Source organism: Rhinoraja longicauda, chromosome 30 (assembly GCF_053455715.1).
Source record: "Rhinoraja longicauda isolate Sanriku21f chromosome 30, sRhiLon1.1, whole genome shotgun sequence".
Classification (NCBI taxonomy): Eukaryota; Metazoa; Chordata; class Chondrichthyes; order Rajiformes; family Arhynchobatidae; genus Rhinoraja; species Rhinoraja longicauda.
Window position 1 is genome coordinate 29,553,934 of NC_135982.1, and position 14,433 is coordinate 29,568,366.

The window sequence follows — 14,433 nt, forward strand, 5'->3', positions numbered from 1 at the left end:
ATGTCTGAGGAGCCTTCAGGGCTTCTTTTGTCAAGGCTGGTTTTCCTTCCTGAGTTGTGTGTCCATGACTGATTGTGAATAGAGGGGGCTGTCACATCATGCCACAGACTCAGGGGGCAGATTTACATTTTAACCTCACGGCGGATGGACTGGAATATAAGGGGAAAATAACCCAGTCTCCCTCCCTCCCTCCCTCCATCCATAACACATTTGCAACAACACCAATCATTTCCTCCCAATTAAACGAATCCAGGTACTTAAAGTTAATCTGCGAAGAGAGGGGGAGGGAGTGTATTAAAGAAACACCCAAAAAGCGAGGCACTTTTGTGCAGCGTTTGGAGACGCGAGGAGGAAGTTTGACGCTTTAATTATTTAGGAAAATATATATATAAATATAAAAGAGGCAGACAGATGTGAGGCGGGTCCACGTGTGGGGTTTTTTTTTTCCTCTTCAGACACAGAGATCTATTGTTCAGATCAATAAAAAGGGCAGAGTCTTGAGGGGAAGTAAAAAAAGAGACAAATCTTTGGGTTTAAAATCCGAAAGAGAAAGAAAGTAAGAAGGAAAAAGAAAGAATTACAATTTGCGACTTTCAATCAAGTTGGCGGATATTTAATCACTTGGAGAAAGAGTTAATTATTTTTTTGGGGGGGAGGGAGAGAGAGAGAGAGAGAGAGAAGAAACGATTTATCTGTTGCCGGAAAAGAATTGAGGGTTTTATTTTATTTTGTTGTGTTGTGTTGTGTGTTGTTGCCGCCGCTGCCGCCTGAGACAAAGATGCCTCGCAAGAAGGTGGAGAAGAAGAAACTAAAGGGTGGAAGGAAGAGGGAGAGAGACTTCAGCGACGAGGAGGATGTGGAGCTGGAGAACTCGGGCAAGAAGCTGGGCAAGCCGGCGCTGCAGACCGTCACCGAGCCCGACGAGACCAAGGAGAAAATAGTAAGCGAGCCCGCGGCTCTGCGGCCTTCCCTTCCTTCCTTTCCTTCCTTTCCCTCAGCCCGACTTTAAAAAACAAAAACTCTCCTCAAACCTCGGCCGCCGCAGGTTTATTTCACTTTTTGTTTTAAAGTGTAAAAAGTTTTTTTGTTTCCAGAGGGGAAAGCAACTTTTTTTCTCTCTCTCTCTGTGCGTGTTGGGGCAACAAAGCCCGTGGCGTGGTGGCTCTTATGAGGTGGATTTACTTTTATTTCTAGGGATCTACTTTCTACTTGTGTTGGTTTATTTCTAACTGAGGGTTTTATTTTAAAATATTTATTTATGTGGAGTTTGTTTTGTTTGTGAGGTGATTAGCGCTGTCGCCGCGCCGTCTCTTCCCCGGCCGCTTGTTGTTTAATTCATTTAATTCGGATGTATTGCTTTTTGTTGTTTGTTTTTTTTCTAAATTTGTCTCTTGTTGGTTTGTTTTATTTATTTTTTAATCCCCTTTCTTCGTCGTCCCTCTTCATCCACCTTCCCCCCCCCCCCCCTCGATAACCTCCTCCGCCCGCCATCACCTCCCTCATCTCCAGACAAAGAGGCGCCGGCGGAGGGAGAGAGGGAGGGAGGGAGGGAAGGAGGCGGACACGGTCTACAAAGACGTCTCCTTCAGCCCGCCCCGCCACCACCACTCCACCCCGGGCCGGGAGAGGGCAGCGAGCCGCCGGCTGCCCCACCGGCCCGAGGCCGGGGCTTGTGACCTGTGACTAGGCCGCGCACCGGCGGGCGGGAGCGGGACGCGAACCCTCACCCCCCCCCCCCCCCCCCCCCATCCATCCATCCATCCCGCCTTATTCGCGCCAGTCACTCACTTATTTTAACATTAAATCCTTTCACGTTTCTCTAAAACATCTAATTTTTTCCCAACTCCGACGGCGCAACTTATTTCTTTATGATTTTACCTTTTTTTCTCCACCCCCACCCTTACATTTCTCCTCAAGTGGTGATAGATGGTGGATATTAACTTTGTTCTCGCAGAGGGAGTGGGAGAGAGGGGGGGGTAGAAGGGTAGGGGAGAGGGGGGATAGAGAAGGGGGGGGGAAACATTTAAAAATATTTTTTGTCCTATTTTCCGCCGCTCTAATTTCCCGCCATTTCCCCCCGGTGCTGGAGGCGGGTGGTGCGCATGCGCGGACCTCTTGTCCGTCCCGGGCCCCAACGTGCCACCGTGTAGTAGTGCCGGGCCCCAACGTGCCACCGTGTAGTAGTGCCGGGCCCCAACGTGCCACCGTGTAGTAGTGCCGGGCCCCAACGTGCCACCGTGTAGTAGTGCCGGGCCCCAACGTGCCACCGTGTAGTAGTGCCGGGCCCCAACGTGCCACCGTGTAGTAGTGCCGGGCCCCAACGTGCCACTGTATAGTAGTGCCGGGCCCCAACGTGTCACCGTGTAGCGGTGCCGGGCCCCAACATGCCACCGTGTAGTAGTGCCGGGCCCCAATGTGCCACCGTGTGGCGGTGCCTGGCCCCAACATGCCACCGTGTAGTGGTGCCGGGCCCCAACGTGCCACCGTATAGTAGTGCCGTGCGACCGTGTAGTGGTGCCGGGCCTCGCAGTGTCACTGTAGTAGTGCCGTGCCACCGTGTAGTAGTGCCGGGCCACCATGTGGTGCCGGGCCCCACCGTGCCACCGTGTAGTAGTGCCGGGCCCCAACGTGCCACCGTGTAGTAGTGCCGGGCCCCGCCGTGCCACCGTGTGGCGGTGCCAGGCCCCGCCGTGCCACCGTGTAGTGGTGCCGGGCCACCATGTGGCGGTGCCGGGCCCTGCCGTTCCACTGTGTAGTGGTGCCGGGCCCCATCGTATAGGGGGTGAGGGCTCCTGCGTGTGGGGGTGAGGGTCATGCCGTGTGGGGGTGCGGTCCCCACCGTACAAGCCTCATCTTCTATGTTCAAAGTAAGAAGGTGGGTTGTATTTTCCCACTGGAGACTTTATCAGCACTGTTACTAGAATTTTTCATCGCAAGGCAGGTGACACAAAAGTAGGTGGTTTTGCAGATAATGAAGAAACTAGTGAAGATAGTGGAACAAGGTTCCCGAGGAGGTAGTTGAGGCAGGAACTATCTCAATGTTTAAGAAACAGCTAGACAGGTACATGGAGAGGACAGGTTTGGAGGGGTATTGGGCCAAACGCAGGCAGGTGGGACTAGTGTAGCTGGGACAGGTGTGGACCGAAGGGCCTCTTTCCACACTATGACTATAAGATGGTTGTCAAGAGTTGCAGCAGGACCTTGATCAGTTGTCCAGGTGGACTGAGGAATGGTTGATGGAGTTTAATACAGATGAGTGCGAGGTGTTGCATATTGCAAAGTCGAAGCAGGGCAGGACTCTAGGTAGTGTTGTAGAGTAGAGGGATCTAGCAGTGCAGGTACACAGTTCCTTGAAAGCAGCATAGTTGGATTGGGTGATTAAGAAGGCTTGCTTTTAAGAAGTTGGTCTTCGTCGGTTGGAGCATGGAGTATAGACATTGGGAGCTCCTGTTGCAGTTGTAAAAGACGTTGATGAGGCTGCATTTACAGCGTTGTGTTCAGTTTTGGGCACCATATTATAGCAAAGAGGTTGTCAAGGTGGAAAAGGTACAGAGAAGATTTACGAGACTGTTCCCAGGACTCGAGTTCGTGAGCAATGGGGTGAGGTTTTGAAAGCTAGTACATTTTTCTTTAGAGCATAGGAGGATGAGGGGTGATCTTATGGAGGTGTATAAAGTCATGAAACAGTTAGACAGGTACATGGATAGAACAGGTTTAGCGGGATATGGGCCAAAGGCAAGTAGGTGTGACGAGTGTAGATGGAGCATGTTGGGCAGAGTGGCATGTTTCCACACTACAAGTATTGCATGTAAAATTTAAGTTTGTATGTTTGTTAATCTTCAAGCATTTGATGACATCTCTGAGGATTAAGAGGAGGTTGCAGAAACAGAATGGCCACAGTTTTAGAGCCCTTTAATTGAGTAGACCAGAGCCCAAGGTCTTTTTTTGTATTTCAGTTAAGTGTAGGTTGGGGCGAAATCGCAGTGTGTTAGGGTGCCTATTTGCAGCATTAAGCATGAAGGGAGGAAAGTTCAGAAACGCACATCAAAAAGAAAACCTAGATAGATGCTGGAAATAGGCTGCAATCTGAGAGGGATCCAGACAATGTTTTGGGTTGATGAACTGCTGCACAGCTGATATTAGTGTTTCATTGTAAAAGTTAGCTTCACATCATTGTGTGCTGTAGTCGAATATCACTTTGTTTTTAGCAATCATACTACTTATTGAGATGTCAGAAATTGCGGTTGTGTGAGGTGTTCGTTTCAACCAGATTTGTCCAGGGTTTGGGGGGAGAGATGTAATTGTTCTAAATATTTTGGTCCTGGACAGTTAGTAAGTGGTAACAATTTAAATCTTGAAACTTCAGATCTGCTTTCTGAGAAACCTGGAAAAGCAGCTCACTGCACTTCTAAGCCACTGTTCAGGCATAGCACACAATGGCTGAAAGTTTTGAAAGACAATTCTACACTTAATAAGGTGCAGTGCATGGAACAAAATGGGTCCCCTTGTACTTTTTAGCTTGCTATTTGTAAAAGTACAGAAGAGTAGAAGGAATGGGTAACGGTATGGTATGTACAGTATAACCTTGCCTTTCTTCTCCACTCATACGGTTATACAGTGTGGAAGCAGGCCCTTCAGCCCAACTTGCCACACTGACTAACATGTCCCATCTACACTAGTCGCACCTGCCTACATTTATTTGGCCCATATCCCTCTACCCTGTCCTATCCATGTACCTGTTTAAATGTTTCTTAAACGTAGTGACAGTACCTGCCTCCTCCGGCAGCTCGTTCTATACACCCACTACCCTTTGTGTTAAAAAAAAAAAAAGTTACCCAACAGGTTCCCGTTAAATCTTTCCCTCCTCGCCTTAAACCCATGTCCTCTGGTTCTCGATTCCACTGCTCTGGGCAAGAGACTTCATCTGAGCCTTCCTGCTATTAAATATTACAGTGCTGTTGCATATCAATTTCACTTCACCACGTCACCATCTCGTCTGTATCTTCTCCAAAAGGTCTCCATCTCAGTGTTGAAAATACACTGGCAGAGTATTCATGGTCTGAGTTGCTCTGGCTCTGAATTTCCTAGCAACTTGGTTGACCACTACAAGGTGGCACAACGATGTAGCCGTTAGTGTTGCCGATGAACATCTCCGGAGACCCACGTTTTAATCCTGACCTCTTGTCTGTACGGAGTTGGTATCTTCTCCTTGTCACTAGTTTTTCACCAGTTTCCTCCCATATCTCAAAGACGTACTAGAAATTAGCTACTATAAATTATCCCCAATGTGCCAAAACAATCAAAGGGAATAAAATAATAATTTGCAACATTCAAGGAAAAAGAGTGGGTGAAGGGAACTTGTGGCATTGATTGGGCCTGGACTCCAGAACCAAAGGGCAGCTTGTGCCGTATGTTAGTGAAAAGATTTAGTTGGCTGAGAGCCAGACATTAGCTTTAAAACTAACTTTCTTTGTTCATCTTTGAGTGTCAGAGGGATATTTGACTTTCAGCTTGGTTCTTCTTGCCGCTGGGAGGACCCAATTAACAAATGTGCACATGGTTTTGTGTTTTGTATTGTGAGGTGGGGTATATCATCCTGATTTTAAGCTTGTATTTATATAATTAAAAATATGGCCCGACATAACAAGGCCCAGCTGAAGTGAACAAAATGAATAGGTCTTTTCAACATTGATCTTCAATATCATTCTATTTAAAATGCTGGTAGTGCTGCCATGAAATAATAAATTAGTATTTTATTTAGAGGTGCCTATCATTAAATTTCTTCCACAATTAATGTTTTTACTTGTTTCCTGTTAGAAGCCTTCCGTATCTGAGCCTGATCTTTGCATTGCATCTCAAATTGCAGCAATTGTTGAATCATTAAAATAGTTCCTTGGATTTTTTTGTTTTTGATACACCGCGTGATTAAACTGGTTTCGACAGGGTGGGAGTGAACACTTGACTTGTAGCAATGTGGAGTCTTTGCATGTGGCCTTGGTGAGATTTGTGTAGATCCAAGGTTGACTCCTTGATTGTGCTACAATGTGGAGCACACAGTGTTTGCCTTGGGGCCTGAAACTTGTCGTTAAGCAGCAATTCCCAATCTTTACAAGTCCTACTTCAAGTTGCTCTTAAGGAGTTTGTGGAATTTGGGGATTTCTGAGAATTGCTTGCAGTCCCCACAATCAAGGATGTTTATTTATCAGGATGCAGGATTAGGCTATTCTGCCCATCAAATCCATGCTAGCACTCATCAGGTTCCACCTTTCTAATTTCTCCCGTGCCTTTTTCTATCCTGCAGATTATTCCTCCCACTCTTGTGCTCTACATTTTATTCCCTATTCTATTATCTGTATTATGGGTAGTTTACAGAAGCCAATTAACATACCGGAATAGTTTGGGATCTGAGAGGAGCCCAGAGAACTTGGCAGAAACTTGTGCAGTCATGGAGAAATATTTGCAAACAGAAGTCGGGATCACGCAAGAGTTCCTGGGGCTATGAGACAACATATCTACTGCTGTGTCATTCATGTATTTTAGAGTGTCTTGTCATTTACACCTTTTCTGCAAACTTGTTAATATTTCTAAGTCTCAGTTTGGGATCCACTGATGCAGACCAATATTGGTCATCGAGGTGGCATTGTGGTGCAGTGTTGCTCTGCAGAAAGCCCGTTGTGTAGGGATTGTTCTTTTCTCGGATGTCCTTTATAGGATGTAGTAAGATTGTATTTTGGGAGTATTGCTAATCCCAGATGTAACCTGAAAGAATGGAGTGACAAAAAACTACAGTTGCTGGAATCTTGATCAAAACGCAAATTGCTGGAGGAACACAGCGGGTCCAGATCGTGCAGGCAATGTTTTGAGCCGGGACCCTTCGTCAGACTGATAACCCTGAAAGTTTCTCTCGTGTTTTTGAAGTTCAGTTCAGTTTATGGTCACGTGTACTGAGGTACAGTGAAAAGCTTTTTGTTGCGTGCTAACGAGTCAGCAGAAAGACAATACATGATTAGTAGTTTTATTGGCAGAAATGACTTTGTTTTCTGCACTCAATGTTCAGTCGTTTGAGGAACTCTGGCGGTTCAGAGCATTTTGCCCATCATGCATCAACATGGAATGGAATCCACATTTATGCCAAAATGCACTTTGTATCAGATAACACACATCTACACTCAAACTAATCTGCCAAACCCAGTACTTTGGTGCTGGATTTAGAAGATTTTTCTGTACATTTGGATGCTTTTTATACTAATGCCTCAACACAATTTTAATTTGTTTTTCCGATATTATGCTGTATTATAAATTTCCCGTTCAACCTCGCAAGTTGAATGTGAGCACAGGAAATGGGCCACTGCTTTTTAGAAAGAGTGCAAGTAACAGTCCTCGTGAGTTAAAAGGACAAACAACACCCAATGAGTCAAATACTAAACCGTTGGGATTTTGGATGGTTAGATAGCAGATTATTAGAGTTTTGCTATATGTGGGGAACTTTTTCTGCAGAGATAAAGAACAAATGAATGAAAGATGTATCTTGTGTAGGAAAGAACTGAAGATACTGGTTTAAATCGAAGGTAGATCACAAAATGCTGGAGTAACTCAGCGGGACAGGCAGGCAGCATCTCTGGAGAGAAGGAATGGGTGACGTTTTGGGTGGAGACCCTTCTTAATGCTATTTCTCTTGACTCTCAGTCTGACGCTAAACATCACCTATTCCTTTTCTCCTGAGATGCTGCCTGGCATGCTGAGTTACTCCAGCTTTTTGTGTCTGTCTGCACAATATTCCAAATGTGGTCTGTCCAGTTACATCTAAAGCCTCAGCATTTTATATTTAAAAGAACTGCAGATGCTGATTTAATTCTTATTGAAACATATAAAATAATTAGGGGATTGGACACATTAGAGGCAGATAACATGTTCCCAATGTTGGGGGAGTCCAGAACAAGGGGCCACAGTTTAAGAATAAGGGGTAGGCCATTTAGAACGGAGATGAGGAAGAACTTTTTCAGTCAGAGTGGTGAAGGTGTGGAATTCTCTGCCTCAGAAGGCAGTGGAGGCCAGTTCGTTGGATGCTTTCAAGAGAGAGCTGGATAGAGCTCTTAAGGATAGCGGAGTGAGGGGGTATGGGGAGAAGGCAGGAACGGGGTACTGATTGAGAGTGATCAGCCATGATCGCATTGAATGGCGGTGCTGGCTCGAAGGGCTGAATGGCCTACTCCTGCACCTATTGTCTATTGTAGTCACAAAATGTGTCTGAAGAAGGGTCTCGACCCGAAATGTCACCCATTCCTTCTCTCCAGAGATGCTGCCTGGCCTGCGGAGTTGCTCCAGCATTTTGTGTCTACCTCAGCATTATATCCCTGCTTTTATATTCCAGTCCTCTCGTAATGAATGCTAACATTGCATTTGCCTTCCTTATTGCCAATTCATTTCAAGCACCCTGTTTATATCCAGTATATTGCCCTGCGGTATGCCTGTAATGATGTTCTGAGGCTTGACCTCCAGCATCTCACCCGAAGATAGACACAAATGCTGGAGTAACTCAGCGAGGCAGGCAGCATCTCTGGAGAGACGGAATGGGTGATGTTTTGGGTCAGACCCTTCAGCATCGCAGCCATGTTGCTTTGTGTGGTACATGATTCTAGTCTCTGGAGAATTGCCCATTGACATTGATTTTTGCCTTGATGCCACACTAGGTCAAATACTGCCTTGAAGCCAAGCGCAGTCACTCTCATGCTACCTGCAGAATTTGGCGTTTTGGACAACAAAATGACCAGTAATGTTGCACTGCTGTCTCTCTCCAATATCCCCTTTGCTTACACTCTTGAAAGATCAGCTTGTATGCTGTCACTAAGTTATTTTCTTCATTTTCATTCATCTGCTATCTTAACTATAAGTGTAAAACTGAAATTAATTGCCCTTTCCAAATTATTATTCTCAAACTGAGCCATTTCGGAAGCAGATGAACAGTAGCTACATTGTTGTGGATTTGCTGTCGTGGTTAAAGATAGCAGAAACCATCATTTTTTTTACTGCAATCTTGTTTAGTTACCGATTCCAATTTTCCATTGATTTAACTTATTTTTTATTCCTTAATCCCATAGAGGAATTTGAATTTCGAGTTCAAAGTCAGACCATATATGTGGAATTCTTTGCCACACGCACCTGTGGAGGCAAAGTCATTAGATATATTTTAGGCAGAAATAGATAGATTCTTGATTAGTACGAGTGTCCGAGGTTATGGGGAGAAGGCAGGAGAATGGGGTTAGGAGGGAGAGATAGATCAGCCATAATTAAATGGCAGAAATTCTTGATGGGCCGAATGGCCTGATTCTACAGGGTAGTGTTAATGTGCGGGAATGGCTGGTCAGTGCGGACTCGGTGGACTGAAGGGCCTGTTTTTGCGCTATATCTCTAAACCGAAATCCTGGTATAGGTGACGTTTTCACCTGACGTAGAAACAAGGAACTGTAGATAGGAAGCTTGGCAAGGCTCTTGTACCAGTTTTCATTTATTAATAAATATTAAATTCAATTTGATCTTAATGTTTTAATCTCTTGAGCTTGGCCCATATATCAACCTTGCTGCAATGGTACGGGTGCTTTGCTAATTTTGAATTGTCTTGTGTGTCAGTAGCATAATTGTGGGATTTGAATTTCCGACCCCACACATTACACAGGCGTGAAACACAAACAAATGGTGGAAAGCCGCCTTCAGTCAATCACTTAGCATCCTGCTGAGAAAGCAGATGTCACCATTACAGGACAGACCTTTTCACAGGTCTTGTCTCAGATTTCCAGGACGCAATTGTTTCCTGTGCTATGTGCAGCAGAGCAGGGAGGGAGAAGATTCCCAGATGTAAACACTGGCCTGTTTAATGGTCTGTCTTTTCCTCGACTTCTTTGCAATTCTATATCCAATTGTGCATAACTTCATCGGTTTCTTCCTTGTATCAATCTTCACTTATACATTGCCTTTTCCCATACATCCCTACTCTGTCTGCCTTAGGGGTGGGGAATAACAACGCTTGTATTCAGTACACAAATTTCTAGCCTTTAGGCAATTTTGCAGTTGTTGATCTCCTCACCATGTGCTCAAATACAACTTTTGTCCCACCACCCAATTAAAATGTTTTGCCTCCACTTCTAGCTATTCCCCTATTTTAATTGGCCTCTCTGCTTGTGTGCATCACAGACGTAGTTTTGAAATATCGTAGCATGCAGTGTATTTGACCAAATCTGGCTGTGTAGTGCAAAACATTTATCAGGCCATGTTTCACAGCCATGCTTTCATTTAAGTTGCACCTTCAATGTGATGATTGCATTATCAAAGGAAAATTGTCAACAGGCTGCATAAGGAAATGTCAGGATAAACCACCAAAAACAAGTTGCCAGAGGGATCGGTTGCAATTACCTCATGGAAGGATGATGAACAAGTAGTTTTTGAGGTGATCCCAGATTTTAGGGCTTTGACTGATGAAGGTTGGAGCAGTGTTGGTGGGACTATATTCGGGTATGAGTGAGCTCGGACTTCGATGGCCCTGTGTCTCTGAGATGGAGACGAGGGGAGATTATGATGGTGGTGATAGGACCATGGAGAGATCTGAAAACCAAAAAGAGAATTACATTTTTCTTTGGTTAATTTGGAGCCATTGTACATGAGAAAGCAAAAGGTTGATGCAGAACAGAACTTGGTATAAGTTAGGCAATGGGCAACGGGGATTTGAAGAATGTAAAACCAGGGTACAATAATTAAAATAGTCGAGTCTAGAAATCTGACAAGATTTTTGGCAGCAGTGAGTTGAGACGGGATCAGAGTTTGGTGGTGTAAAATGGAGCAGTAGGTTTGTGGGCTTGGAGATGGCACGGACTTCCACTGTCTAGAATAGACACAAAAACTTGGAGTAACTCTAGCGAGTGAGACAGCATCTCTGGAAAAAAGGAATAGGTGATGTTTCAGGTCGAGACCCTTATTCAGCCTGTTTAGAGCCCAGTTTAATTCTGGAGATCATTTGGGACTGGGATGGAGTCGATGGCTTGGTAAGTGTGTGACAGCCACTGAAGTCGACGTTTCCCCAGTGATTTAATTGAAGGATATTTTATGCAGATCCACTTTTGTATGTCTGCCAAACTGTCTGCCAGAATAATGGAAGTTGGAAGGGGGATAGCATTAAAATAAACTGGGTTTTATCTGTGCCTTCCAGGAATAGAAATCTAAGTGTTAAAACCCCTCTCCCTGCTTCCACTGCACCTCTGTAAGGAAGAGAGAGGAGCTTGGCACTGATCATTCACACCCATTCCTTCTCTCCTGAGATGCTGCCTGACCTGCTGAGTTACTCCAGCATTTTGTGAAATAAATACCTTCAATTAATGTTAATACCAGTTAATGGGTTGCTACTGTTGCTTCAATCACTTCCCCACCGTGTCAGCAAACGTCCTCAGGAGATTTTCCTCTCGTTCTTTGCCTTGAATCTGAATCTTTTCATCTTTTATTTCCCACTCAAAATCTTGAATCCTACTTTCACTTTATGCCTTTGAATTGCTGCCCCCTCCCAGCCACACCAGTCTTCCCTTCCCGAATCCCACATTAGCTGATGTGTTCTCTCACTTTGGGTATTATTTTTCCCCTCCTTCAAATCTCTAACGGTATTGTCCCTCAAACCCTTTGGCCTTCTGTCCCTCATAGACCATATCCAATTGGATTTCTAAGTCTGTTATCGGGCAACTCCCAGCTGTTATCAGGCAACTGAACCACCCTACCTTAACCAGAGAGCAGTCCTGAACTACTATCTACCTTATTGGTGACCCTCGGACTATCTTTGATCGGACTTTACTGGCTTTATCTTGCACTAAATGTTATTCCTTATCAAGTATCTATGCACTGTAAATGGCTCGATTGTAATCATGTATTAGAAACATAGAAACATAGAAAATAGGTGCAGGAGTAGGCCATTCGGCCATTCAATATGATCATGGCTGATCATCCAGCTCAGTAGCCTGTACCTGCCTTCTCTCCATACCCCCTGATCCGTTTAGCAAAAAGGGCCACATCTAACTCCCTCTTAAATATAGCCAATGAACTGGCCTCAACTACCTTCTGTGGCAGAGAATTCCACAGACTCACCACTCTGTGTGAAGAAATGTTTTCTCATCTCGGTCCTAAAAGACTTCCCCCTTATCCTTAAGCTGTGACCCCTGGTTCTGGACTCCCCCAACATCGGGAACAATTTTCCCGCATCTAGCCTCTCCAACCCCTTAAGAATTTTATATGTTTCTATAAGATCCCCCCTCAGTCTTCTAAATTCCAGCGAGTACAAGCCCAGTCTATCCAGTCTTTCCTCATATGAAAGTCCCGCCATCCCAGGGATTATCTTTCCGCTGACTAGTTAGCACGCAACAAAAGCTTTTTACTGTACCTCGGTGCATTAAAGTAAAGTATTAAACTAAAGTATTGCTGTATCCAATCTGTGTCTGTTTTTCCTGGTGTATTCCCTCCGTTGGCTTTCCATACCTGCAGTACTGGAACAGCTCTTGCAAGCATAACCTGATTACCCCTCCTCCCCTCTCCTCCTGTTCTTAGACTGGCCAGTTATCCATTCAATCCTCTGCCAAAGGCTCTATATTGACATTCAACTGTCTGGAGAATCATTTTCATTTCCTTCTATTTTTCTCCACACATCTGTTTCTGTGGCATTATATCTGAGGGCTTCTGCTCCAGATTCTAAACCTTTCTCACCACATTTGCTTACTGCACCAAATTTTCTCCTCTGATATTACCTTGCTTCCTATAAAGTTTCTAAATCATAAGGTCATAAGTGATAGGAGTAGAATTATAATATAACTGCAGATGCTGGTACAAATCGAAGGTATTTAATCGAAGGTAGAACTAGGCAATTCGGCCCATCAAGTCTACTCCCCATTCAATCATGGCTGATCTATCTCTCCTAACCCCATTCTCCTGCCTTCTCCCCATAATCTCTAACACCTGTACTAATCAAAAATCTATCTCTGTCTCAAAAAATATCCATTGACTTGGCCTCTTCAGCCTTCTGTGGCAAAGGATTCCACAGATTCACCACCCTCTGACTAAATTGCCTATGTTTCCAAGCAGAATTTCCTTCCAACTAAGCACGCAAGGATTAAGGACATTTCTCTTGGTCCCCGCCATAGGCCCTATTTCCTAATCGGTGACTTCGTCCATCTCTGTATCTTTAACTTCTATCTACGTCATTGGAGACTTGGACTAACTTTGATCGGACTTTACTGGTGTTATCTTGCACTAAACATATCCCCTTTATTATGTAGCTGTGCACTGTGGATGGCCCGATTGTAAACATGTGATATCTTTCCACTGACTAGTTAGCATGCAACAAAAGCTTTTTGCTGTATCTCAGCACACATGACAATAAACTCAAACTTTAGGCAAAATCTGACTGGTCGCAGCTTTGAAGTGGCATGTGATGAGCTTTGGGATGAGCTTTGGACCACATGCTGTGGCATCCCAATAAATGCTTCCTTTCACCTCCTGACATCGTGCCCGACACAGACATTGTGGGCTGAGGGACAGTTTCTACCCTGTACTGTCTGGTTTATCATATCACCTTTTGGCTGCCTCAGCTTTTCTGCTGGAACCCTAATCTACCCTCTAGTCTTGACAGATTCTGACTGACCTTCCATGGTCTACGCATAAATCTGGTTGTCTTAGAAACATAGAATATAGGTGCAGGAGTAGGCCATTCAGCCTTTTGAGCCAGCACTGCCATTCAATGTGATCATGGCTGATCAGTACCCCGCTCCTGCCTTCTGATATCCCTTTATTCCACTAGCCTTAAGAGATCTATCTAACTTGAATGCATCCCGTGAATCACCCTCCACTGCCTAATGAAGCAGAGAATTCCACAAATTCACAACATTGGGTGAAAAAGTTTTTCCTCATCTCCGTTCTAAATGGCCTACCCCTTATTCTTAAACTGTACCCCCTGGTTCTGGACTTCCCCCAACATCGGGAACCTGTTTCCCTCATCTAGCTTGTCCAATCCCTTAATAATTTTAAGATAGGCACAAAATGCTGGAGTAACTCAGTGGGACAGGCAACATCTCTGGCACGAAGGAATGGGTGACGTTTCGGGTCAAGACCCTTCTTCAGATTGATTGTATATTATAATAATTTTATGTTTCTATATACAAGATCCACTCTCATCCTTCTAAATTCCAGTCAAATTCTGCCTACATCCTAACACACACAGCCTTTGCCCAGATTCACTGTGTTCACTGACCTATATTGGCTTCTGGGTAAGCACCACCTTTGTTTAAAATTCTTCCCCTGGTTTCCCAGTCTCCTCTCTCTTCTACTTATTTCTCCAGCTGTCCCCCTTTTTCTACGTTCCTCCAAGTCTGCTCCCTCAGGCTTCCTTGTATGAGTTACTGTACAGTAGTGGCT

General features: G+C 44.8%; 1 protein-coding gene across 1 annotated transcript in view; it reads left to right on the forward strand.

Annotated features, from left to right (window-relative positions):
- The first annotated feature begins 286 nt into the window (after positions 1 to 286).
- The window catches only part of rcc2 (regulator of chromosome condensation 2), a 41,168-nt gene continuing 27,021 nt past the window's right edge, over positions 287 to 14,433 (forward strand). Inside the window, exon 1 of the mRNA XM_078425000.1 lies at positions 287 to 940. Within this exon, the coding sequence (XP_078281126.1) occupies positions 779 to 940 (162 nt within the window). The 5' untranslated portion in view covers positions 287 to 778. The remainder of the gene's footprint in view (positions 941 to 14,433) is intronic.